Source organism: Neomonachus schauinslandi, chromosome 5, assembly GCF_002201575.2.
Source record: "Neomonachus schauinslandi chromosome 5, ASM220157v2, whole genome shotgun sequence".
Lineage (NCBI taxonomy): Eukaryota > Metazoa > Chordata > Mammalia > Carnivora > Phocidae > Neomonachus > Neomonachus schauinslandi.
The window spans coordinates 166,428,210-166,453,277 of NC_058407.1; the positions used below are offsets into that span (position 1 = coordinate 166,428,210).

General features: G+C 56.8%; 1 protein-coding gene across 1 annotated transcript in view; it reads right to left on the minus strand.

Annotated features, from left to right (window-relative positions):
- Positions 1-2,513: 2,513 nt before the first annotated feature.
- The window catches only part of CLIP2 (CAP-Gly domain containing linker protein 2), a 61,510-nt gene continuing 38,955 nt past the window's right edge, over positions 2,514-25,068 (minus strand). Inside the window, exons 9-17 of the mRNA XM_021700321.1 lie at positions 18,773-18,877; positions 16,219-17,154; positions 14,074-14,131; positions 11,502-11,585; positions 10,270-10,426; positions 8,782-8,941; positions 6,908-7,093; positions 6,534-6,596; positions 2,514-4,502 (exon numbers count right to left, since the gene is read on the minus strand). Coding sequence (XP_021555996.1) covers positions 4,491-4,502; positions 6,534-6,596; positions 6,908-7,093; positions 8,782-8,941; positions 10,270-10,426; positions 11,502-11,585; positions 14,074-14,131; positions 16,219-17,154; positions 18,773-18,877 — 1,761 coding nt within the window. The 3' untranslated portion in view covers positions 2,514-4,490. The remainder of the gene's footprint in view (positions 4,503-6,533; positions 6,597-6,907; positions 7,094-8,781; positions 8,942-10,269; positions 10,427-11,501; positions 11,586-14,073; positions 14,132-16,218; positions 17,155-18,772; positions 18,878-25,068) is intronic.

Consider the following 25,068-nt stretch of genomic DNA (forward strand, 5'->3'; position numbering starts at 1 on the left):
TGGTGACCCATGTTAACTAAACTTATCCTGGAGATCCTTTCCCAATATATACAAATAAATCATGATGTCAGACTCCTGAAATGAATACAATGTTATATGTCCATTGTATCTCAATTTAAAAAATAATAATCAATAAGCATATATAAAAAAAAGAGCAGAGTGGGTGAGTACATTGTGGTACTTTCATGCAACGGCATATTTACCTAGCAATAAGAACAAGTTATTGTAAAAAAACAAAAAACAAAAACCCAAAAAACAGGATATTGCAATGCATAAAAAAAGAATGAAGCTCACAAGTGTTAATGTGAGCCAAAAACACCCCTCCAGAGCCCAGAAAGTAAATAAGCAAAGTTCATCAGTGATGACAAAGGTAGAAACACGGGTTGTTTCTTGGGCATGGCGGGTGGGTATGGGCTGGGAAGGGGTTCAGGGGAGCCTGCTTGGATTTGGGAATGTCCTATATTTTGACCTGAGCGGTGATTACAGTGGAGTGTACTTAAGTAAAAATGCATCAATCTGGACACCGAAGATTCTGGCACTTTACCGCACATAAAGTACCCCTCAGCAGAAAAGAAAAACTTACTATGAAATATTCCAAACACCCCCCAAATGATAAGGGATCGTATTTTTAAAGAGCACTTTAAAAATAACACCGCCAATTCAACGACACCCTTTGAAGTCTTTGGTGTAGACCATGCCTCTCCCGTTCCATCCCATCCCAGGTGAGCTCCAACCTGGAATTGTGCTGAGCTCACAGGGCCGAGGCCTGGGCAGACAAGGACTTAGGACGCTCCTTCCGTGAGATTCAGGCCCTTCGCCTGGACCTGGCCTTGTGTCCCCCATACCCGCAGTGCCTTGTGCTCCAGCCTGGCCCCCAGGCCTCTGCCTGAGACGCCAGGCCCCCCAGTCTCCGCGTGACAGTGTCTGCCTGCTCGCCTCTTCCTTCCTCCCTGAGCCCAACACCTTCCTCTTCCCAGCGGCTAACGTGGGGCCACACCGACTGCTGGCTTGCTGGGGTGGGGTGGGGGATTCGCTCTTTTCTGACCACAGTGTACAGTTCCCACTGAAGCCTACACTGGTCAAAGAAACGCTTTTCCCCGGGGTCAGGGTGATGCATTTAGCGCCCTCAGTCTCCACCCTATCAGACGGGGACTGGTCCTTGGGGACAATGAAAAAAACCAGAAATCACAGTGGTGTTTGATAAGTCCGGAGAGGAAAGAATCTTGTTTGCAGAAGCTCTTTGAATTTCTTTTTTTTTTTTTTAAGATTTTATTTATTCATTTATTTGAGAGAGTGAGAGAGAGAGAGCACATGAGAGGGGGGAAGGTCAGAGGGAGAAGCAGACTCCCTGCCGAGCAGGGAGCCCGATGCGGGACTTGATCCCGGGACTCCAGGATCATGACCTAAGCCAAAGGCAGTCGCTTAACCAACTGAGCCACCCAGGCGCCCAGCTCTTTGAATTTCAAAATGCTGGGCTGGTAAGGTCGGTTCTGGGAAGGACAGAGGCCGTGAACATTCAAGGCAGCTGAAGCCCAGAGACCAGGGTGCTGTTGAGCTCTATCCCAGAACCGCCTCGTGGTGGATACGGCCGATTGCTTGCCATTTGTCCCCACCCCTAGCCCCATTCTGCAGTCCCTCCATCCGGGCTGGGTGTGCCCAGGGGATGGCCTCGAGCCTGCAACAGCCTGGGCTCCGGGTTGGGTTCAGCCTCGGGGAGGGGCAGCCGGAGGAGGGCCGGAGAGAGCCGGGGGCATCATCTTCCAGCTCCTTCCCGCTTGGGGTGGGGTCTTCTGGACAGCTCCAGTTCCAGTCACAGCTCCTTTGCTTTGCCCCGTGGGGTGGCACTGGTTCCCACAGAGTCCCCCATGGCGTCCCTTAGCCCTGGCCACACCTGTGCACACGGCCCCTTCCTTAAACTCTTCACCCACGGACGGTCCCCAGTGCCTCCCTCTGTGCTGACGCAGGAGCCAGCACGAAGCTTCCAGATGCGTTCAGCTGTTAACCTCGAGAGCCTCGTTCGGTCTCCCAGGGCAGCAACGTCAAGTGCATAAGCCTGTAAAATGACCGCAGAGCTCGCAAACCCTTACTGTTCATTTGATCTCTAGAAAGCTGGCTGCAGGAGATAGAATTCGCTCCCTGAGGTTCTAAGTGTTCTCGCCGAACTCAGTGAACTCGTTAGTTATTCTGCACATCAGGGAGATTTTTCATTTTCTTCTTGTGGGCCCCCTCCTCCTTCTAACAGAGTCAAGTCCAAACCCCCAGCCCTCCCTGGTGGCCTTACCCGGCCTGCCCCCCGCTGCCCTCTGTCTCTGGTCCTCGGCTGGTCCCTGCTGGGCTCCTGCTCCTTGGACAAGCCCAGGTCCCGGTCTCCTGGGTCTCTTAAGGCCAGGCTCTCTGAGGCCCTCATGAGCCATTCACAACTGAGTAGGAATTAGCTGGCAGCGAACAGGACTGAGCCCCACTCCTGGCATGCCCCGGGGGGCCCGCAGAGAAAAGCAGACAACAAGGGTCCTGGACGTCAGTCACAAGCTTTATTGTCTCGAGCACGGACTCGCCACACTTCAACAATTCCACTTTGGGGAGGACAAGGGGGCGGGAGGGCTTGGGGATGGGGCACAGCTGAGTCCACACTGGGCAGGCGGAGACGCTCACAGGCAGATGGCTTCTTACCACCTGCCAGCAACCCTGGGGGCTCAGCCCCTCCTGGTGCGGGCCTTTGGCTGTTAGTAGACTAATCAGTGCCTCCTGTAGGCGGGGCGAGCTGCCGGATTTTGCTGGAAAGAGTAGTATTTAACTCTGGGTTAGGCCACTAAAGCATCGCTTCTAGACTGCTGTTAATAAAACCGCATGCGAGAGCTACCGGAAGCCAATGGGGAAGTGGGGGGCCGATGGGACGAACTGGCTGCCCCCCCATGGGCTGCGTTTGGGCAAGGATGGAGGCCCCCCGGGTTGCTCCCAGGGTGCAGACTGCATACCCGTCCTGGTGCGCTTCGGAAATGCCTCGATGGGGCATCAGGTTTCTTCCTTGACCTCCTGCGAGGGGAGGGCCCCAGAGTGAAACTCTCCCTGACAAAGGGGAGGTGGAGGCAGGCCCCCTGTGGGGACGCTGAGGCACAAGGCAGTAACCTATGGGCCCTCCAGCTGTAGAGGTTCATCTACTGGCTTTTCCCACCACCCACAGGCCTGGAGTAACTCCGCCGGGCTCTCGGGGCAGAGGGGAGAGGTGGTTAGATCTTTTCTCCAACGTCCCTTGGGCTCTTTTCTTGGCTGCAGGGGACAGGGCTTCCAGGGCTCTGGGCAGGTGCCTGGTAAGCAGGGGGGCTGTTGGTATAAGTGCCTTCTGATGAATGTGCCTGGCACGCCTGTCCCTGAACACTCAGCCACGCGTACCTGGGTGTGTATGCACACAGCTGGGCTGCAGGAACGTGCGCAGTGTGTGAGGACACGGCACTGCCGGGCCGGGGGCTCGGTCCCGAGACCCGAGCGTGTGCATCTTCTGGCTGCAAATGCCCCGCCCACATGGCCGCGCATGCGTGCGGGACCCCTCTGGGCGGACGCCAAAGTCGGGGCGTGTCTAGGTCAGAGCCTGCCTGGCTGTGTCGGCAGGTGAGAGGCCGGTTTGGGGAACAGCTAGTCCGCCCCGGGGACACCACCTGACTGACCGGTCAGAACATGCCTAGAGCCCTGGGTCTGGGCTCCCCAGCAGCCCCCCGGCCCCAGCGCCAAGCCAGGTGTGGTGGGGGATGAGGGGAGGGGCTTCCAAACTTTCCTAATACTGTAGCTCCTGGCCCTGGTGGCAACCCTCTGGCCAGCAGCTTGGAGCTACGTGTGAGTTGGGTGCTGGGGGGTGGGGGGGAGAAGGACCTTGTCCCCCCCAATACCTTGAACCTGGGCCTCGCCGGGCAGAGGGGCTGAGGGGGTTTGTACCACTGTTTGTGGGGACAAGAAGCCTGGGGGCTGCAGAAAAGGGGGTCCCCGCCTGGCTCCCGAGGACTGGACTGGCCTCCTCGGTGCCTAGTGGGGCCTCCTCTGACCCTTTCCCGGGACAATGGCTCTCTGGGGTCTCAGGGGAACCCGGGAGAAGGAGGAGAAAAAAGGGAGGGCAGAGACATGCCCGGGGTGCCAAAATGGTCCTCAGGGCAGCTCCTTCTGGGGAGGGGGGGCCTGGCCAGATCACCTCGGCCTCCCCCAAACAAGCTCCAGAAACTGCCGGGGGGTCCAGGGTGTCCAGGCCGAAGGTCCCGGGGGCCAGGCCAGGACTGTACCGCTCTCTGTGGAAGGTCGTGCTTGAGGAAGCCTCCTGGTCCGGCAGAGGGGTCGGGGGTGGGGGATTGTCCGAGGCAGTGGGCACGTTATTGTTACAAACACTGTTCTGGTCTCCAAAGTGACAGTCCTGGCCCCTGCCTGGAGGGGGCGCCACCGGGGTTCCGGGCGCCACAGGCTGCCGGGGTTCTGGGGTGGACCGGGCCGCTCCGCGGTGTCCCTCAGGGTCAGTGCTTCTCCTGGAGGGAGCAAGGGCTTGATCAGCAGGTGTCTCCAGGAGGGGTGGGGGGGTCAGATAGGCAAGGGAGTGGGGTGGGCTGTGCACCTGGGCCAGGTAGCAGGGACAGCATAGGCAAAGGTCTTGGGGCAGAAGAGTCTCTCTTCTGTGTTTGGGGCTTGAGGAGACAGGAGGAGGGGTGGGTGCAGTTGAGGGCAAGAGGCGAGAGCAGACGGGTTTTACAAAGAGCGCTGGGCGCCTGTGTGGAGGCACTGAAAATGAGCTGAGACTCCGGGCCTCAGTTTTCATGTCTGTAAACTGGGACAGCCCCATATGCCTTGCGGGGCTGCTGGAGGGACAAGGCCACACGAAGGATGGACATGACCCATCTCCCCTGTTGGCAGGTCCGGTGCAGGGTCCCCCCGCAATCCCTCCCGGTCCCATCGCTCTCTCTGCCCCTCCCCCACAGGCCTGACCCCTGGCAGATTCTGTGGCCAAGGTTCTCCCATCTCTGGGTGAGTACAGTGGCTGGGGGGGGGGGGGGGGGGGGCTCCACGGTCCAAGATGGAAGGAGGAGAGTTCCTTCCCCTGCTCTAGCCTCGCCCCTGCAAGGTCCCACCGCCAGCCAGGGACAGAGCCGTGCTAGGCTCCTCCCTCCTCATCAGGCAGGCACCTGGGACTCAAGCGGGTGTCTGTCACGCTGCGGGGAATGCCTGCAGTTAACTGTGCAGTGGGGCATGTTAAAACATAACAGCCAAGGGGACCCTGGGTGGTGCAGTCAGTTAAGCCTCTGACTCTTGATTTCGGCTCAGGTCATGATCTCAGGGTCATGAGATCGAGCCCCACATCGTGCTCCATGCTGGGCATAAAGAGACACAGCGAGAGAGCGAACACAAGCAGGGGGAGTGGGAGAGGAAGAAGCAGGCTTCCCACGGAGCAGGGAGCCTGATGCGGGGTCTGATCCCAGGACCCTGGGATCACGACCCGAGCCGAAGGCAGATGCTTAACGACTGAGCCACCCAGGCGCCCCTGCACACCCACCTCTAAACAAACAAAAAAACCCAACCAACCCCCCCCCCACACACATAACAGTCAAAGACATGACAATCATGGGAGTCATGGGTGCCCCTCAGGCCCGTTAGATTCTAGGAAACCAGTTTTACACCCTCAATTTTATAAATTATAGAATTTTCAGAGATCATTTAAGGACAAGAAAAGATGCTTATTTTTAAAAATATTCGGAGAAGGGGCGCCTGGGTGGCTCAGTCAGTTGAGCATCTGACTCTTGATCTCAGCTCAGGTCTTGATCTCAGGGTCCTGGGATCGAGTCCCCCCCCGCCCATACCCAACCTGGGGCTCGAACTCACAACCGCGAGGTCACGAGTTACACGCTTTTCCGACTGAGCCAGCCGGGCACCCCACAGGGTTGTTTTAAACAGCGAGATCACCAAGAAAAAGCATGAAAATGGGACAAACACGGCACCAAAAAGACAGTGGAAAGGATGCTTATTGACTAAGAGCTGGAACCGGGAGGCGAGCATCATCTGGTGGGACCTCTGCTGGGACTGTGCACGTCGGGTGACTCGAATTTTTCTCCACTCCGCACACGTCCGTGAATGACATAAAAGGGCCGTGAGTATTAATTTTGGGGGCACAAGTTTTATCAAGCAGGTAGGTTTGCAAATAAGGAATCTGCGAATAATGAGAATTCTGTACATGTACTCACACACACAGAAAAGTTCAAGAAGGGTATCACTTAAAAGTGTCAACCCAGGTCATCTCTAAGAGTATCTTCTATTTTGGGTTTTTCTTTTCCCCCAAAAGTTTCCTAGTAGGCATGTAGAACTTTTATTATGAAAGTTTTTGAGAAAGAGAAACAAGGTGACAAGAGCAGATGAGGGCGGAATGGAGGGTGACCACCCCGACTGGAGAACCTCTGGCACAAGGCACCTTTGTAATTTGGGTGGCTTTTCAGGGTTTTTTTTCTCCCGAGAAGTGTGAGAGGGCCATGGGTGTGGCGGGGGGGGTCCCCGGGGGCCAGGGCGTCCCTTACCTCTTGTTTGTGGCCCTTGTCTTGCTGATGGATGCCGTTTGCAGAACTGGAATTGCTGATGGCCTGTTAAGAGTCCCGGGCAGGGGCTGAGTGAGGGTCACCAGGCGGCAGTTCCCGGTGTGACCACTAGAGGCCGCCAGAGGCTCTTCAAAAGGGGCTGGGGGAGCGTGGTCCCAGGACCCCAGGAGATGGAGGCTGTCAGGGCAAGGCTGCATCCCCAGCTTAGTCTGAGCTCCTCAGGATCAAGCCACGTGCACCCTTGGGGCCCCAGGGCTGAATCTCTCACCCGTTCAGACCAGGGATCCCAGGACTGGGCCATGCTTCCCGAGGACCGCGAATGTCCCTGGTCAGCCCAGCGCTGGTCCACGGCTCACCTGGGACTTGTCTGGGCAGCTCCTCATGGCCTCCATGAGCTTCTCCACCTGCTGAGCCTGGTCCAGCGCGTCCCGCAGCGCGTCTTCTGTGCTCATCAGCTGGTGCTGCAGCCGTTCGAGCTCGGGTGCCGAGGACGGGTCAATGAGGGAGTAGCGCCTCTGGTCCGACAGGGACTTCTCTTTGTCCTGGACGCAGCAGGGGAGAGGAAGAGCATGCGCGTGAGCGTGTCTGCACGCGTATGTATGTGTGTGCACGTGTGTGCTGGGGGAGGGCGGTCTCTGCTCTAGGCCCGCCTTCCGGCCCTCCTTGTCTCTGGGTCAGGCTGTCCTCCCTCACTCCGGGGTCCCCACGGAAGTATCTGGGAAGATCCCCTGCCCTGAATTCCCAGGCTGACAGACGCTCCCTGTTCTCCAAGTCCCGAGATCCAGAACCCCCTCCCTTCTTTCCTTCTTGTGGCCCCCACTCCCTCCACACTGTCTTTATGTGGGTCCCTTCTCTTCACCCCCAGACCCACAGCTCCATCACCTCTTACCCTCTAGCCCATCTGAATTCCTCCTTGGAACCCTCCTCCCCTCCCCAACAGGACATATGTCACTTTCAGCTTGCAAGCCTTCCACAGCTGTCCCCTGCCCCCACCGTGGCACCTGGGACACACCTGCCAGCCTCCTTGCTCCCACACAAACCTACTCCGCACCACCCCTGGGCTGGGGGCTTCCAGATCCTTCTGCTCCGCTCTCATCCTCCACCCAAACCTCTCTCCCTGCCGGGATTTTCTAACCACCAAGCCCTTCCCTAGTTCTCCTGTGGCTCTGGGGACAGCGCAGGGGGCCACGGGAGAGGCTACCTTGGGCAAATTTCCCAAACAAACTCAAGCAGCCTGTGCCCTGTGGAGATGAGCCAGAACAGGACTGTCCTCCTCCACGAGGCTCCGGGAAAGCCTCAGAGAATCAAAACTTTGAAGTCCCCACGGGCCCCAGGGCCTTGTCTTCTCCTGAGTTATGCCCGGACCCAGAGCCATGAGGACAGCAAAGGGCCCTGGAATCTGGCCTGCTGGCTAGGCCTGTCAGGATTGGAAAGGTGTGCAGCAAGTGACCCCCTGGCCCCTTGACTTCGCCGGCCCCTCAGTTGCGGGCGGGTCCTGTCCCTCCCTCCTGCCCATGAGGCCTCCCTTCCATCTCCTCCCGTGGCTGAACCCACGCAGCTGAGTGGGAGGGCAGTGAGGGGCTCTGGAGCAGCTTCCTACGGCAACAGGCCTGTCTTCCCAGAACCTGTCTTGTCCAAACCCTGTCCAAACTGACTGGGCCCCGTAGCTGGCCAACAGGCTTGTCCTGAATGCTGACCACAGGGGGATGGGTGGGGACAATTCTGTCCTGTGTTCCCAGCATGGCCCGGCTACTCCAACCCCCACATCCGGGGACTCAGCTCAGGAAGGCTCCTGTTCCTAATGGAGGAGTCTCAGCTCCCAGAAGCTCAAGGCTAGAAAGAGCTCTGTTAGGTCCCATCTCCTTCCTGAGACGGATGCGTGAATCCCCACGGCAAAACCCTGAGGAAGGAGCTGGTTTCTGGAAGTAATCACTTCCCTGGATGGGGAGCTCACCACCCCGCAGGTCCCCATCCCTCTGGACAGCTCAGGGTCTTCGGAAGTCTTTCTTTGCACTCTGTCACCCAGACTGCCACATGGCCAGCCAGGATGTCTACAAAGGGGTCGCCTGTGGCCCCCCCACCAGCTATGTCACTGACCCTGCCCGTGATTCTAGGGCCTCTTGAACCCTCCCCGTGACTTGGCTGTCTCTGGGGGTTGGCTCCAGGAGTTCGCCAGCCTCCGCTCACCTTGGCATTCCCCCCGTCCCCAGGCTACCCCTTGCCCACGCACCAGCCCGGTCAGCTTTTCTCGCAGGCCCCGGATATCATCTTTGAGTTTCTGCTCCTTGATCCGCCACTCAGCCTTGTGGACCTCGCGACTCAGGTCCCTCTCGGGCCCCGGTGAGTGGCGATTGGCCTCCAGCAGCAACACTCGAAGTTCGTTCAGGCTCCTGGCAGGGGGTCGGTGGGGGGCAGAGAAAAGCTAGTCAGCCCTGGCCCTCTGCTCCTACATTCCAGAGATTTGCCAGACGCGTACGGGCTGGCCACGCTAAGGGGGGCACTGGCTATGAAGACGGCACCCATGCCAGGAGGGGCCGCAGTGGAAATGTGGGGCATGAAACCATTCGGTGACAGCGCAGGAGGGGCCAGGATTTGGGGATGGGATGATCAAGAGGACTGGGCCTTTTCTAGAATGTTCTTCAAGTTTTAAAAAAAGAACAGAACATCTGTATAATGAAAAATTAAATAAAACAAAACATTCATCCAAGAGCGCTCCTGTGGCAAGACATTCTATTTTTAATTTTTTTATTTTTAAAAGATTTTATTTTTAAGTAACCTCCACACCCAGTGTGGGGCTTGAACCTATGACCCTGACAAGAGTCGCAAGCTCTCCCGACTGAGCCGGCCAGGCGCCGCCACATGGCATATTAATAATAGTCTGAAAAGGATATTAAAATACTCCTCTCTTGGGGCACCTGGGTGGCTCAGTCGTTAAGCGTCTGCCTTCAGCTCGGGTCATGATCCCGGGGTCCTGGGATCGAGCCCCGCATCGGGCTCCCCGCTCGGTGGGAAGCCAGCTTCTCACTCTCCCACTCCCCCTGCTTGTGTTCCCTCTCTCGCGGTCTCTCTCTGTCAAATAAAATCTTTAAAAAAAAAAAAAATACTCCTCTCTTTTCCAACTACTTTTCCAACTACTTATTTACGTAAGGCCAGATTTTCGTAATATACTTCAAAACAACAAATGCGAAGACCGAATGCAGAGGAAGATAGCATCCTGCTGTCTTCTATGAAGCCTGAGATTCAAGAAATTTGCAAAAATGTAACACAGTGCCACTCTTTTCATGAAACAGTTTTTGTTTTGGAAAACGGTTACTTTTTATCAAAAGCGTGTTATTTATGTGAGATGCAACTGGCTTGTTATAATTTTTAAGTAGATTAAGATTTTTACATTTCTGTTTTAATTGCTAATATGGTAAATATAGAATAAATAAACAAAAGCTCTCTGGGAATCCTCCATCACTGTTGAGAGTTTAAAGGGATCCCTGAGACCAAGAAGTTTGAGAACCACTAGTCTTGCCTATAAGCTCTGCTTGGAGATCTGTGTTGAGAAGGATTCTGAGGCTTCATCTGAGCAGAGTATGGCCATCTTGGCAATGTCAGGCACTTGTCTCGCCCGCCCCACCCCTGCCCTGCCTCCGGAGCGGACTGGCTAATGTCAGGTGAGCAGGGTCAGGGTCAGGGCCAGGCGGGTCAGCCACACCGCCCACGGCTGACTCACCGCTCCTTCCGGAGCAGCTCCTGGCTGATGAGGACCAGCTGGCCTGAGGCGTCGTGGGTCTTTCGGGACATGGCTTCCAGCTCTGCCTCCAAGCGCCGCTTCTCCTTCTGGAGGGCATCCACCTTCTTTTCTCCCGTCTTGCACTTTGTCTCCAGTGCTGAGGGTCAGCCGGCAGGGAAAGCAGAGAGAGAGGGTCAGGCCCTCCATGGGAATCTGTCCCCGCTAGGGGGGAGCCAAGGCCCAGGCAGGGAGCTGGTTTTCTCAGGGGACCACGGTGACACACCCCACTGACCGGGTCTCTCTTGTCCTGCAGAGCCAGGCAGCAAAGGGCCAAGAGAACAGCTACACAGAGCAGGCCACATCCCCAAGCACATCAACACAGGCCCTTTGGTGTCGGGAGGGGAAGCAGGCCACCCTTCCCGAGACAGGCCCCGGGCGTTGACAGTGTCCTGGGCAAGGAAAAGCTAAATCTTCACCTTAGCTTTGGAGAGGTCTGAGGTCAACCGCCCTTTGCGGGGACCAATGAGGCCACGTGAACATGATGGGAACTAGACAGAAGTGGGGGTAGACAAGAAGCAGGACCAGTTCCCAGAATCACAAATTCCAGACCCGTGCCTCTCGCCAGGCTCCTCCTGTCCTTGTGTCCCCTGTGTCTTGCTCCCTGCTGTGGCCAGCGTCCTCCCCGCCCCCCAAGTCTGAAAGCCTGGTATTTCATCTAGAAAGGAGCCGGGGGCACATACACTCTATCTGTGTGACCTATGAAAAAGTCAAGGCGAGAGATGGGGTGCCTGGGTGGCTCCTGGGATCGAGCCCCATGTCGGGTTCCCTGTTCAGCGGGGAGCCTGCTTTTCCTTCTCCCTCTGCTGCTCCCCCCTGCTTGTGCTCTCTCTCTCTCTCAAAAAAATAAATAAATAAATAAAAATGTTTAAAAAGAAGTCAAGACAAGAGAGAAAGCTGATGGAACTTCAGAACACAGAGAACATAGAATTGGCTCTGGGGGAAGAAGGCAGCTGGGGTCCTCGATCATCCTACAGAAGATGTGGGGGCCACACTCTCCCACTCTCCGATGCTGAGGTGGAAGTCCATGCAGGTGGACTGGCCCACGTCACCCTCTCGAGGTAGAGTGGGAGAGGGCACGTGGACCCAGGAGCCAACCCAGTCCATGCCCCCCTAGCTAGCTCGAGGCCCCCATGAAAGCCCCCCCGCATCTGCCCTGCGGGCGGGAGACTTACCACTTACTTGGGCCCTGAGCATCTCGGTCTGGGACATCAAGGCTGTCACCTCTTTGTCCCTCTTGCTCAGCTTGTCCTGCAGGCCTAAGGGAAAATGGAGAGACAAGGGGCCATAATGTTCCAGGAGCAGCGGGTGAGGGTGTGGCCCTCCCACAGGAAGCCCAAAACGAGGCCACACTGGCCTCCAGGGTCCAAATCCTTCCCCACACCACTGGGTGACCCACTCTGAAGAAGAGACTCCAACACCACGTGGTCTCGGGCCACTTAACTCTTGGAGTCTCAGTTTACCTGCATGAAAAATGGGGATAATAATGGTGCTCATGTCACACAGCTGTGTGTGTTTGTGTTTAAGAGCCTCAGAACAGTCCTAAAAAGGATAATCTACGGAAAGTGCTAGAAACACATTCAGTTTCCATAAGTTACTTCATAAACGTACACATGATACCCATAAAAATACCAACAAGATTTTCGCTCTTACGGAACTACCTTAGCTGATTCTAAAATCACTTGGAAAATAAGCAAGACTAGCCGAGAGAGTCTGGCCAATGCTTTTTCAGTGAGTTAAACACAGAACATACGGGCACACCCCCGAGAACTGCAACAGGGACTGGAGATGTACCTCCTCGTGCATGTTTATAGCAACACCACTCACAATAGCCGAAAGGTGGAAACAGACCAGATATCCATCAACAAGTGGAGGAAGAATAAAATGTGGGCACGTGATGGAATATTACTTGGCTGTAAACAGGAACAGAGCAGCGATACGCGCTACGTGAGCGAACCTCGCGTATAGTATGCTAAGTAAAAGAGGCCAGACGTGAAAGGCCACCTATGGTATGATGCCATTTGATTTAAGTGGCCAAAATGGGCAAATCCATACACAGAAAGCAGACCAGTGCTTGTCAGTGGCTGGGGGGAGGGGAGCCGGCCGGGGGAGGGACTGACAATGGGCATGGGGTTTCCTTCGGGGGAGATGAACATGTTCTGAAACTAGACAGAGGTCGTGGTGGCAGAACACGGTGAACATACTAAATGCCACCCCCCCGAATTATTCACTTTAAAACAGTTAATTTTATGTTAATGTTGCATCAATTAAAAAAAAAAAGAAGAGTCAAAAGAATTTTGAAAACGCAGAGCAGGAAGGACTAGTCCTGCAGTGATTAAAATATAAATAAAGCTTAGGGGGACCTGGTGGTTCAGTCGGTTAAGCGTCTGCCTTTGGCTCAGGTCATGATCCTGGGGTCCTGGGATTGAGTCCTGCATCGGGCTCCCTGCTCAGCCCCTCTGCCCCTCCCGCTCCTTGTGCTTTCTCTCGATGAATAAAAAATGTTTTTTTAAGATTTTATTTATTTATTTGACAGAGAGAAAGCGAGAGCACAAGCAAGGAGAGTGAGGCAGAGGGAGAAGCAGGCCTCCCACCGAGCAGGGAGAGCCCGATGGGGGGGGCTCGATCCCAGGACCCTGGGATCATGACCTGAGCCGAAGGCAGACGCTCAACCGACTGAGCCACCCAGGAGCCCCTCAATGAATAAAATCTTTAAAAAAATAAAAAATAAAAATAAAAATCTACATGGCAGGGGTGCCTGGTTGGCTCAGTCGGTTAAGTGTCTGACTCTTGATTTTCGGCTCAGGCATGATCTCTGGGTCGTGAGATTGAGCCCTGCGTCAGGCTCCCTGCTGAGCGCAGAGTCTGCTTGTTCCTTTCCCTCCCCCTCTGCCCCTCCACTCGCTCTCTTTCTCTCTCTCCCTCTAAAATAAATAAAATCTTTAAATCTGCATGGCACACACGACCGTAAGAAAGGTCAAAAGACAAACCACAAATGGGGAAGAAAATGTCTGCAATGTCATATATAAAGAGTTTCTAAAAACCAACAAAAAGATCAACAACCTACTAGGAAAAAAATGAGCAAAAGATGCAAGTAGAACACTGGACATGAAGAAAGAGAAAGGCAAGTTGAAGTTGCACCAGATAACATCTTTCACCGCTGAGACTGGCAAAGATCACAAAGTGTGATGAAATATCTTGCTGGCGGAGGCTTGTGGGGAAATATACTTTCACCCACAGCTGGTGGGAGTTAAAGTTGTTTGAGCCCCAAAGAGGAGAAGGTAATTTACTGAGGCAGTGTTTGTAATAGACAAAGGCTGGAAACAACCCACAATCCATCAGTAGGAAACTGGCTAAACACATGACAGGAGCTCCACATAAAGGATTATTCTGCATCGTGGAAGAGAATGTACTGATAAGGAACAGACTGGAACAGTCTCCAAGAGGCATTGTGAAATGGAGAAGAGAAAGGGGCGGAACAGCATGGGAGGCGTGACTGTGCTACCTAGGTGTTTGTGCATAAACAGCTCTGGAAAGGAACCCTAAGTCGGCCAACACCGTGCCTTTAGGGAGGGAACTCAGGCAACAGGGCACCCTTTGCCGGACGCTGCCCTTTGACCCATTGGAAGTTTATACCTATTTAAAAAATAAAGTTAAAGCCAAGCAAGTGACAAGGGGCTTAGCCCAGTGCCGGGCACTTCATAAACCCGAGAGCCCAGGGTCCCGCCCAGCCCCGTGGCCACTCACCCTCTATAGTCTCCTTCATCCTGACCTTCTCCCCTGAAATGTCGTTGGACTCAATCATCTGAAAGAAGAGCCTGGTAAGGGGGACGCTCGGCCCCTGCCCCTGCCCCCCGCCCCAGCCTGCCGAGCCAGCACCCCTCACCCCCATACAGGCTGGCTCTCAGGGACTCGATACGGGGGCAAGGAGCACAGATGCTCTCCATCCTGCCCCCCTGACAACAGAGGACCCTCTTCCCCCCATCCTGCTCCCAGTGTCTCCAAAGGCTGTTTGGGCAGCTACCCCGAGAACGCCTCCCACCCCTTCCTTTGTTGAAAACGTCTATTATATTAAACAGATGTCTCTTTCCCTGGGACGCCCACAGAGATTAGTCCTGAAAATCTGTTTCCATCATCATCCAGAGGCAAAATCCCCGCCTTGGTTTCTCATCCATAAAACAAGCATCGGCTGCCATAGGGCAGTTCTCGGAGCGACTTCAAGAAATGCTACTTCCTCTCCCTCCAAGACTTCTTTTTAATAATAAACCCAGAAGCCAAAGAAGAAAAGATCAATTAAGAAAAAAAAAAAAATCTGGATGGCAAACGTCAGTAGGCTCCCCACGGCTCCTTGGAAAAAGTGTCCAGCCTCCTGCCCAAGCTGGCTGTCCTCTGGGCCTGCAGTTCGCCAGTCTAACACTGTGGGGCAGCACAGAGCTGAGCAGGCAGTCACCTCCATCAACCCGCCCCTCATACTTCTGTTCATACATCCCAAGCCCCCTTTTTAAGTCTCAGCCAGTTGCCCCTGCACCTAAACCTCTGCATCCGGGAGTCATGTGGGTCCAGACCGAGGCTCCGTGTGTGTGGAAATTGAGAGACGGGCCTTCCTGAGGTCACTGCCCTCTCCTTGGCCTAAGGTCTGTGATTGAGGGGAAGGGGGGCATCCTGTGGAACCACAGCAGTCCAAAGCCTCCTCTGCTAAGGGACTCCCCATGCTCTGAACAGCCAAGCGGGTTGCGTGCACACAAGCGACCTCTCCCCTCTGCCCAGGATCCCGGGAAAGCCCTTGCTAAAAATGGTCCCTCCCTCGGAGAAGGGGGCAGAAAGGCTGCCACAGTGGGCCACAAGGGGGGACACTGGCAGAGCTCCTTCTACAAAAAAGGCACCTGTCCTTGAAACTCCTGGAAGTTATTCTAGTGTAAATGCTCAAGGGGAATTGGACGCCCAGGAAGGCCCAGGGCCTGTATACAGGCAATGATCACGCTGCTCGCTGTCCTTCATCTAGGATTTGACTCATGTCATCCTGGGCACCCTCAGTCGGCCCTCCAGGAGTGGAGCTGGGCTTGACCTCTCCCGCTGGTGGGCAGGAAACCCTGGGAGAGTTTCTGCCTCAGTCTTGCTTTGCTCATCTGTGAGACAGAGCCAACACCGACCTTGCAAGGGTTAAGGTAAGAAAAGGCAATGTAGGTCCCTGCACAAGGGTTTGGTGGTCAGAGCTACTCAAAAGGCCCTTCCTGGCTGGTGTGGACACAGCCCACACCACCCGAGGCCTGGGCCTCCCCAGCGTGCTGAGCTGAAGAAAGCCAAGCTGGATGTTTGGAGGACTTCTAGATTTGGACCAGAACTGATACTGTAGCAACAGACGCTCTAGAACTATGCCCCTCCAGCCTCCCAGCGCCCACTCGGGCGACCCCCCGACTCTGGCCATTGGTTGTTGCTCAGTCTCAGCAGGACTGGCAAAAGGGGGCTGCCCTCAGGTCACCTAGGTTGGCGCTTGTGTTGGAGGTGTGGGACCCCCCCGCCCCGGGGACAGGCAGGGCTTGCCCTCCACGCCACGCGAGCCCCACGGAGCTCCTGGTGCTGGCGCCCTGGGGAGGTCCAGGAGCCTGCCCAGTGGGACACGTCTGGGAGAAGCGGGGGCCTGGGGATTGGGAGGAAGCCTGTGCCCTGTGCTGAGGGACGCATCTCTCCAGGCCCGGGCTGTGGGGACCCAGCTAGGTCAGCTCTGACCACCTTGGGTCCCACGGCCACCCTGTCCTACCAATGGAGGGATGAGGGGAGCCCTCTGTTCTCGCATGGGCCTGGCTGGGACGAAGGGGTCCGCCGACACTGGGGAGCCCGTCCCCGCACCCCCCCCGCATCCCCCCCCCCCCCGCAGGAGAGGTGGCCGCCTACGTTGCCGTGCTGGGACAAACACAGGGACTCAACGGCCTGCAGTCTGTTTTCGGCCACCAGAAGCCTCTCCCGCAGCCTCTCGGCCTCCTGCTTGCTCTGGGCTTCCGACCGCTGCAGCAGCTCATGGTCCAGCATCTTCTTCTCAGCCAGGGAGATCTGCTCCTTGAGGAACTCGATGGCCTGCGCTTGGCCCCGATACTCCACGTCCAGCTTCTCCAGCTCGTGCACCCGCAGCTCGGCGTCGCGGCGCTGGTCCTGGGCCTCCTGCAGCTGCAGACGGTGCTGGCTGGCCTGCATCTCCAGCTGAGCCCTCCAGTTCTTCCGCAGCCCGGCCACCTCCTCCTGGGCCTCCTGCAGCTTCTGCCGCAGCCCCTCCTTCTCCTTGACGTGCATGGCGGTCTCGATGTCGTGCTTGGCCCGCAGGTTGCCCAGCTCCAGCTGGTGCTCCATCTTGATGCCCTCCATCACGGCCTTCAGCTCCCCGATCTCCTTCTGCTGGGCACCCGGGCCCGAGTTCAGGGTGGCCTTGAGGTCCTCCAGGGACTTCTGGTGGTCCGAGGCCAGAGAGTCCAGCTTGGACTTCCAGTTGTCCATGAGCCCCATGTTCTCGCTGGTGGCCTGCTGGACCTTGGCCTTGAGGTCCACCACCTCCTGGGCGTACTTCTCGTTGGCCGCCCGGAGCTTCTCCACCTCCACCTGGTAGGCCCGCAGCGCCTTCTCGTACTTGTCCCGCAGCGCGCCGCTCTCCCTCTGGTGCTCCTTGCTGGCCGTCAGCAGCCGCTCCCGCAGCCGCAGGGTCTCGGCGGCCTCAGGGTGCTCGGCGGGCGGGGGGCCCGAGTGCAGCAGGCACTGCTGCAACTCCTCGATCTCGCCACGCCGAAGGTGCAGTTCCTCCTCCAGCTGCAGCACACGCGACTTCTCGGCCACCGTGGTCAGCTACCGGGGAGAGAGGGCGACGCGGGTCAGCGGGCCGGCGGGACGGCAGGGGGCCGCGGCCGGGGGTGGGGGTGGTGGTGGTGGGGGCGGTTCGCGGAAGGGAAGGGTGCCCACCCCACCCAGGGGCCGCCTGTCCTTGGCCACCCGGCCCGCCACAGCCTCCCGAGACACTCCCCTGGCTTGTAGCCTGGTGATGCAGGGACTCGATGGTCCCTGCGGCCCTGTGTGGCTTGGGACAAATCGGTGGTTAAAAGAAACCACCTGTTTGAGGGCCTGGCTTTCTTTAGGAGGGGAATTTTGCATTATCTGGCTCGGGGAGGGGCCCCAGCCGGAATGGGTCGATTCACTAGAAGGGCTGTCTGGAGGGGATGGTCGGAGAAAGGTCTGGTTTAATGCCGAAGGCAGAACAAAATTAATGCTCCCAGACCCGCCTCCTGATGGATAACTGAGATCAGAGGCTCCATCCTCCGAAAACCCACCTGGATCACGACAATCACGGCTGTATTTGGAAACAATACAAGTTTTAAATCTTTTCCTAACTTAAAAAAAAAAAACTGTTTCTGAAGGTGACCTTAGTTCCGTAAGTCTGTTTTTGTCTTTATAATCAGGTTGAACCCCAGATCAAGGTGCCTCACGGCGGAGGGCTCCCGCCTGTCACCCCTGACCGGGTCGGTTTCTGCAAGCAGCATCCGTGCACACGCATGCGTCCCGCACAAGCACACACGGTCACCCCACAACGGCCAGTGTGTGCAGAGGGACCCCTGTGGTTCTCCAGACACGCACACACATGCACATGTTCACTCGTGTGCTGCGGCCAACCTGCAGAAACGGACCGTGGCTCGCCCCAGCCCCCACCCTGCTCAGATGGTCTGAACCAATCACCGCGAGCCCGCTGTTGAGCTCCATGGTCAGAACTGCAGCTGGGCTGGGCAGGCCAGGTGCGGGGATGTGTGCACCTCCACAGGGGGCCGGCCCTGGGGCAGGCGTGGGGGGCACGGAGGGCCAGCCTGGCCCAGAACCTGGCCCTGGGACTTGGCGGGACCTCACCCCCAGCAGAGCTTTCTCTGATCTATTGTAGCTCAACAGCCCCACCCCTGGGTCTGACACAGAGTCTCATGCCCTAGGGACACCCCCACGGCCCCCAAAGCTAGCCCCTCCCGCCCCCAGAATGAAGACCCCCCAAGTTAGAGAAGCTTGGATCTGCGGTCCCCCCCCCCCGCCCTCCCGCCTTCCCCAGCCTCCCCAGCCTGGGGAGAAGGGAGGTGTGGATGGGTTGTCACCGCGCCTGCCCATATATAAGGGGCAAACCGTTCCCAAGAGGCCCCCCATTTCTGAACATGACAAAGCCTTGTGTTGGCAGTGCATGGGGACGGAGGGCGGGGGAGGGCCTCGCAGGACATTCCCAGCCAGTGGGACCATGAGCTGGGGTGCAGTCCCGAAGACCCCCTCCTCGCCAACAAGCGTCACGTGGCAGTGGAGTAGAAGCGTCCCTAAACCTCGACTTCCCTCCTAGAAGGGGCGCAAAAAAGGCGAAACACAACGAGGATAGCAGCCAAAGACAGAGAAAATAATAAAACAGAGAAGCCGAAGGAGGCGCCGGCGGCCGAGGCGGGGTTACCCTGTTGTCCGCTAATTCTCGGAGCAGCCGCTCGGCCTGCGCCTTCTCCAGTAGCAGGCTCTGCTCCAGCTCCCCGATGCGTGCGTGCTCCAGCTGCGTCTGGGTCTGGTCCACCCGGGGCGGGTGGGGAGGCGGGCCAGGGGAGAGGAGTGCGGGGCAGAGGAAGCCGGAGGGAGAGAGAGAGAGACAGAGAGAGAGAGAGAGAGAGAGAGAGAGAGAGAGAGAGAGAGGCGGCGTCAACTTCCGTGAGCAAGACAGGAGAGCAGGTCAAGGACAGGAGGTGGCTCGGGGACAGAGGAGGTCTGGGGAGGTGGGCCGGGCTGGGCCCTCCAGCGGCCCCCCCCCCACCGGGTCCCCATCTGGGTTTGTTTAAAGGCAGAGGAGGGGCTGCAGCAACCCCGCCCCCCAAGCCACCCCACCCTGAAGAGGGTGGTAACAGGGCAGCGGGCTCCCTCCTGTCACCCCTTGCGGCTCTGGGGAAGGGCCCCCGCCTATTCCTGCTCCCCATCGGGCTGTTGCTCATTTTCGGCACAGGATCCTGCACACTGCGAGCCCCGGGATGGACGGCTCAGTAAAGGAACCCAGGACTCCTGGCCCCCCAGGCCTGAGCTGAAGGTGCAGGAACCAATTGAATGGGAAGGTTTTAAAAGATATCTCTACCCCATCGTGATTCTGCCGGCCTGGCCTCCCTGGTGGAGGCCAGGCTCTGACTCCCACTGCCCTGCCCCGAGCCCGGCGTGTCGGTGCCCATCCCTCAGGGCCCCCGCGGAGGATGCCTGGTCTCCCCAAAGCACAAGAACGCTTTTGTTCTAGCTTCCCACGCTAACAAAGCCCGCCGTTCTCAGGGCATCCAGCCTGGCATTTGGGTTTCTCGTAACAGATCTGCAAGGGTGGCAGGGGCCAAGGGTGCTGGTTCCAGGACACAAGGGCAATCTGGAGACCAAGTTCATCGTGGGGAGAAGCCAGGGGTTCCTCCTCAGCCTTCAGCCTCCAGGAGAAGCGAGTTCCTGGAGGAACAACTAAAAAGGTTCTCTGTCTCTCTCTCTCAAGAGGGCAGCACGCCACAGTGCTAACAAGCAACCAGGCTCAGGCTCTTCCAGGAAATTACAGGCTGACAATGGTGTCTCGAAGTCAGCCCCTGGCAGGGGGGCGGGCGGGGAGCTCGTCCCCACCCTCCTCTCCCAGAGGGTGGGTACCGCAGCTCGGCCCAGGACCCACGCTAGGTGGAGCATGATCATAAATGATGACTGGTGGCTCCACGGATAAGAAAAAGCCCCCAGCCTCACAATTCCAAGTTTCACTTGGTATTCCCAAAAGGACTCCCCCTGCCACCGCCCTGCATCACCCCCTTTCCAAACTTTTAGCCTCCTGGTCTGTAGGCTGGGGTCTCCATGGGGACACGGGGGAATCCAGCGGACTTGCTTCAAGTGCTTGCTTAATTAGATAAATTCAACCACAGGAACGTGGGGGGATGGAAAACAGCCTCGAAGGCTACATTTTAGGTGCGGTGGATGATTGGGCCTTCCATCCGCTCCAGGGACACTGCAGTGTGCAGGATCCTGTGCCGAAATGAGCAACAGCCCGATGGGGATGTGAGGAGTGGGGCCACCACGTTCCTGCTTCTCACGCTCAAGCTCCCGGGAGTTGACGTTCATCAACCCACACCCACGGTCAAGGTGCTGGAGGCCGTGTAAGGGTGGATGCAACTTTTGTCTCGTGTGCTAACTTTACAACCCAACCCCCGCATAGAGGGTGTCTCGGCAGTCTCTCCATCTCCATGGCCGAGGGGGGCAGCCACAGACTTCCAGCAGCAACATGTATCATCGAAGGAGGCTCCCAAAGCGGGGGACCCCCACTTCCCTGCCGCAGCTCTAATCTGGGAGCTCGGCCAAGCCTTGCCTACGCCCCGCACCTGCCGCTCAGCCTCTCCTCGCAAACAATGTGTCCACACGCCGGGGAAGAGCAGAGACACTGCCCTGGGATACCCCTTGGGTAACTGATGGCTGGAATTGTTATGTGGGGGAGGAGATTCCCCACCTGCACTAGGGGCTCCTGGAGGTCAGAGGCATGCGTCACTGCTCTTGACCTCTCTTTAGTCCTCACAGCGCACAGATCAACAGAGAGCTGCTTCTGAGTTCACGAGCCTGGCGCTCCCTGTTACCACGGGTCCTTCCATGCAAGTAATCAAGTGACCCAATGGGTACTATTTAATTAACAAAATCGTAACACGTAAGCCCTGGATGATTGATTAATCAACAACAGCCAAATCCCAGTAAGGTCGAGCCCCCACTCGGATGGGAGAGGCACACACATTTTCACGGTGCAACGTGGCACACATCCGTTCGAGAATCAGAAAACCTGTCTCCAGCCTGTGACCTGGGATTCCCACCCTGGGAGAAGCACCTTCCCCGTGCTCCTGCCCTGTTTCTGGCAGTGGGGACATAAAGGTGGATGAGACAGACAGGGTCCCCGCCCCCCAGGGGTGTACATTGCGGGGAGGGACGCAAACAACAGAGGATTTCAGGTTGTGGTTGGAGCTGGGAACAGGGCTCAGGTGAGGGGCGCAGGGGATGGACGTAATATCGAAGAGGCAGAGGTGGCCTCTCTGAGAAATATTGCGGAAGGTGAGTCCCGAAGGAGAAGCAGGACTCAGCACACGGAGAAGTTCAGAGGCAGACAGAGCTTGGGGCGTCCAGGAACATGGGTGCACAGGGCGGGGTCCCCAAGGGGCTCCTCTGGGCCACTCTGGAAGAGCCTACCTTTACCTGGGGTCGTGGTGCCAGATGTGTGAGCAGGGAAGCGGCAGGGGCTGGTTTGCCTCTTTAAGACATTTGGTCAGCGGTCTGCTTTACAGTAACACGGAGAGGGGGCTGTGGGTGGTGGGGGGGAGAGCTGGAACAAGATCGGCCATGAGTTGATAATCACTAAAGCCCGCTGACGGGCCAATGATGAGGGTTCATCATACCTTCTTCCTACTTATGTGTAGGCTCAAAATTCCCCAGTGTTAAAAATCCCAAAGCTGTATTTTTAAGGGTTATCTGGCTTCAGTGTGGAGAATGGGTAGCGGAAGAACACGGGAGGTGCCAAGTAGGGGCCGGCACAGTTGTCCGAGGCAAGGTGCTGGGGCCTGGCCCAGGAAGGTGGCTATGGGGAGGAAAAGAATTTTGGAGGCAAGGTCAAGGTCAGGAGGATTTCTGATGGGAGGGATGAAGGAAAGATTCAAGATGAGTCAGCTAAGCAACCATCTGTGGGGTTGTGGGGCCAACTGCTGAGATGGGGGGGTCAGGAAATAAATAGAGAGATCTGTCTTGCACATGTTCCATTCAGGATGCTGTACTGGGTTGAACGGTGTCCCCCAAAACCTCACCTTTACCTGGATCCTCCGAATGGGACTTTGTTTTGGAAGAGGAATCTCTGCACATGTGATTAGTTAAGATGAAGTCATACTGGATTAAGGTGGACCCCAACCCCAATGACTGGTATCCTTATTCGAAGGCCAAGTCAGAGACACAGGAACATGCAGAGGCAAAGGCCATGTGGTGACAAAGCCAGTGACTCAGTTACAAGCCGAGGGACGCCAAGGGTTGCCAGGAGCCTTACCAGAGCTGGGAGAGAGGCGTGGAACAGGTTCTCCCTCAAGTCTCCAAAGGAAGCAAGCATGCCCATCCCTTGATTTCAGATGTCTGGCTTCCAGAACATCGAGAGAATAAGTCTGCATTGTTTTAAACCACCGAATCGTGGTGATTTGTTACAGTAGCCCCTGGAAACTGCTACAGACCCCCGTCACTCCCTCTCCCTGGGGGAGATGTCCAGTAGGCACGCCAGCGTGGCTCTCGGGGGCGGGGGGGACCGAGGGAATCGTGAGCTCACAGAGGACACCGAATGACACAGACTGGAAGCTCTCAACAGCATAGATCCAGGGGCAAAGGGGCCCTGAGACAGGCCGACGTTTAGAGATCAGGAAGGAGGCTACGAGGCTGGAACCGGGGAGTGAGGCCAGGAGGAGGACAAGCAGAGAGATGGGGTGACAGCTGGTGGGAGATCAGGAGCTCACAGGAATGCTCTGGGTTTTATTTTTGACTCTCGAGACGGGTGGGTGTGAGCGGAACTTTGGGACCATTTGTGTTCTGGTCGTCATGAATATGGTCACAGGAAAAACAGCAGCAAGAGGACCCCAGCGCCCCTTGACTGACTGTCACTGTCTGTCACGGTCTCTCCCAGCCTCTCCCAGCTCAAGGAGCGGGGATGGGCACCTGATCCAAAGCCAGCCAGCTCATTGGCTAGCCTGGGACCAATCAGATTCTCTCCAGAGGACGGAGGCTTGGGCTGATGGGAGGTGGGTGCTGGAGCCTGGGCCCCGGAGCCAGGAGGCTAGTGGGTAGGCGGGGCCAGAAGTGGGTGGGCGGGGCCAGGAGAGGGGGGGCAGTGGTGGTTGGGGGGGCCAGGAGAAGGGAGCAAATGTGCCAAGAGCCCAGGAGACACAATGAGAGAGAAAAAGAGTCAGACAGACGTGCAGACTGACCACGAGTCAAGAGCAGAGGGAAGCCCCTGAGCAGAGAATGAATGGGTGTGGATTCTCAGGCTATTTCTTGCCTTGGGTCCTTGAACTCCCGGTGACAGTTCCCTATAGACTTTCAATAAACCCCGTTGAGTGAAGTGCGCAGGAGGGGTCTCTGTCCCTTGCAAGCACAGGTGCTTTTTCCAGAAGCCCACCCCAACTCCTGCAAGAGGGCAGCCACCCAGCAGGAAAGCCAGCCGCAGACAACCACATGACCTGTCCCCTTGGCTAAGAGGGAAGCGTACAAGAGAACATCCTAATAATGCTGGGCTGGGGCTCCTACACTGGGGTTGTACCCCGACATCCATCCTTAAAGCTCAGGTGAAAAAATCTCCCAGATGGCACACGTCCCTCCCCTAGCCGGGGTCATCCAGGGACAGGACAACCCCAGGAACACTTTTGCTGGGCAACGAAGACATGGGCTCTTAAGGCAGCTCCTTCACAAAATCAGAAACCATAATATCCAATTTGAGCTCAGAAATGATCTAGTGCAGGGGCGCCTGTCTTGCTCAGTCAGTGGAGCATGAGACTCTTGATCTTGGGTTTGTGAGTTTGAGCTCCATGTTGGGTGTAGAGATTCCTTAAAAATAAAATCTTAAAAAAAAAAAGATCTAGTGCAATGATCCCCAAAGTATCGTCCCTAGACCGGCATCCACCTGGGAACTTTCTAGAAATGCAAATTCTCAGGTCCCACCCAGACCTACCGAACAGCCACTCTGAGGCTGGGCCCAGCACTGTGTCTGAACACACCCTCTAGGTGATGAATTCTCAAGTCTGAGAATCACCGACCTAGTTCAACCTCCTGATTTTGCAGATGAGCAAAGTGAGGCCTGGGGAGGGAAGGGACTGCCCAGGGCCAGTTAGGCCCAGGCCAGCGTGTGGAAGACTGAACTCACTGTTCCCTGCCCCATCTGATAGCTCCAGGAGTCCTCATCCCTTGTCACCTCCCAGGGAGCTAGGAGGACCACAGCAGCGAGGCATTCCTGCCCACCCAACGGTGGCCTCGTGAGCCCTGAGGTCTCTGCATGATATGGTGAGGAAGGCTGGGGGTGGCGGGGGGCCTTCACTAACTGATGGGAGCACCCCCTGTCCCTCAGCTCAGAGACAGTGGGGTGGAGCGGAGAGTGAAAGGTTCACCTTTGCCCAGACCACCTGTCCAGGTGCTATAACTCAGGAGGCGCCCTAAGTGGTCCTCCTCATGGGCTGAGCTCAGGAGCCAGGAGTCCTGGGTCCTGGTCCCAGGGGCTGCTGCCTCGCTCCGTGACTGGGTGAGTCCCTTTGACTTTCTGAGGCTGTTTTGCCACCTACAAGCTCTGAGACTCAATAGCAAGCTACTTCCAGCCAAAATGTCACCTGGAATCCAAGACAAATGAAGGACCCAAGGGACACCTTCAGTGCTATTGTCCAACAAAGAAGGGACAGGGGAGTCCAGCCACTATGTCCTATGGCTACCCTTGGTCCACCCCACCTGGCTGCCAAACAAAAGGAAGCATGGCCCCCCTGGGGCTCCTGGAGCTGAGCCATCCCCCCCCCCCACTTTGACACCCTCTGAGTCTCTCATGACCTGCCCCTCCCCATTCTCTCAGAGGCCCCTTCTGGATTTCTCCCTTGAAATGTCCCCAGCCCCCTCCCAGGGAGGCCAGAGCTGCTGCCTGGTCCTCAGGACCATGTGCCCTGCAAGGGCTGGGTGCGGGGTTAGGGGCCGGGGGAGAAGCGGGGGGGGGGGGGGGGGGGGGGG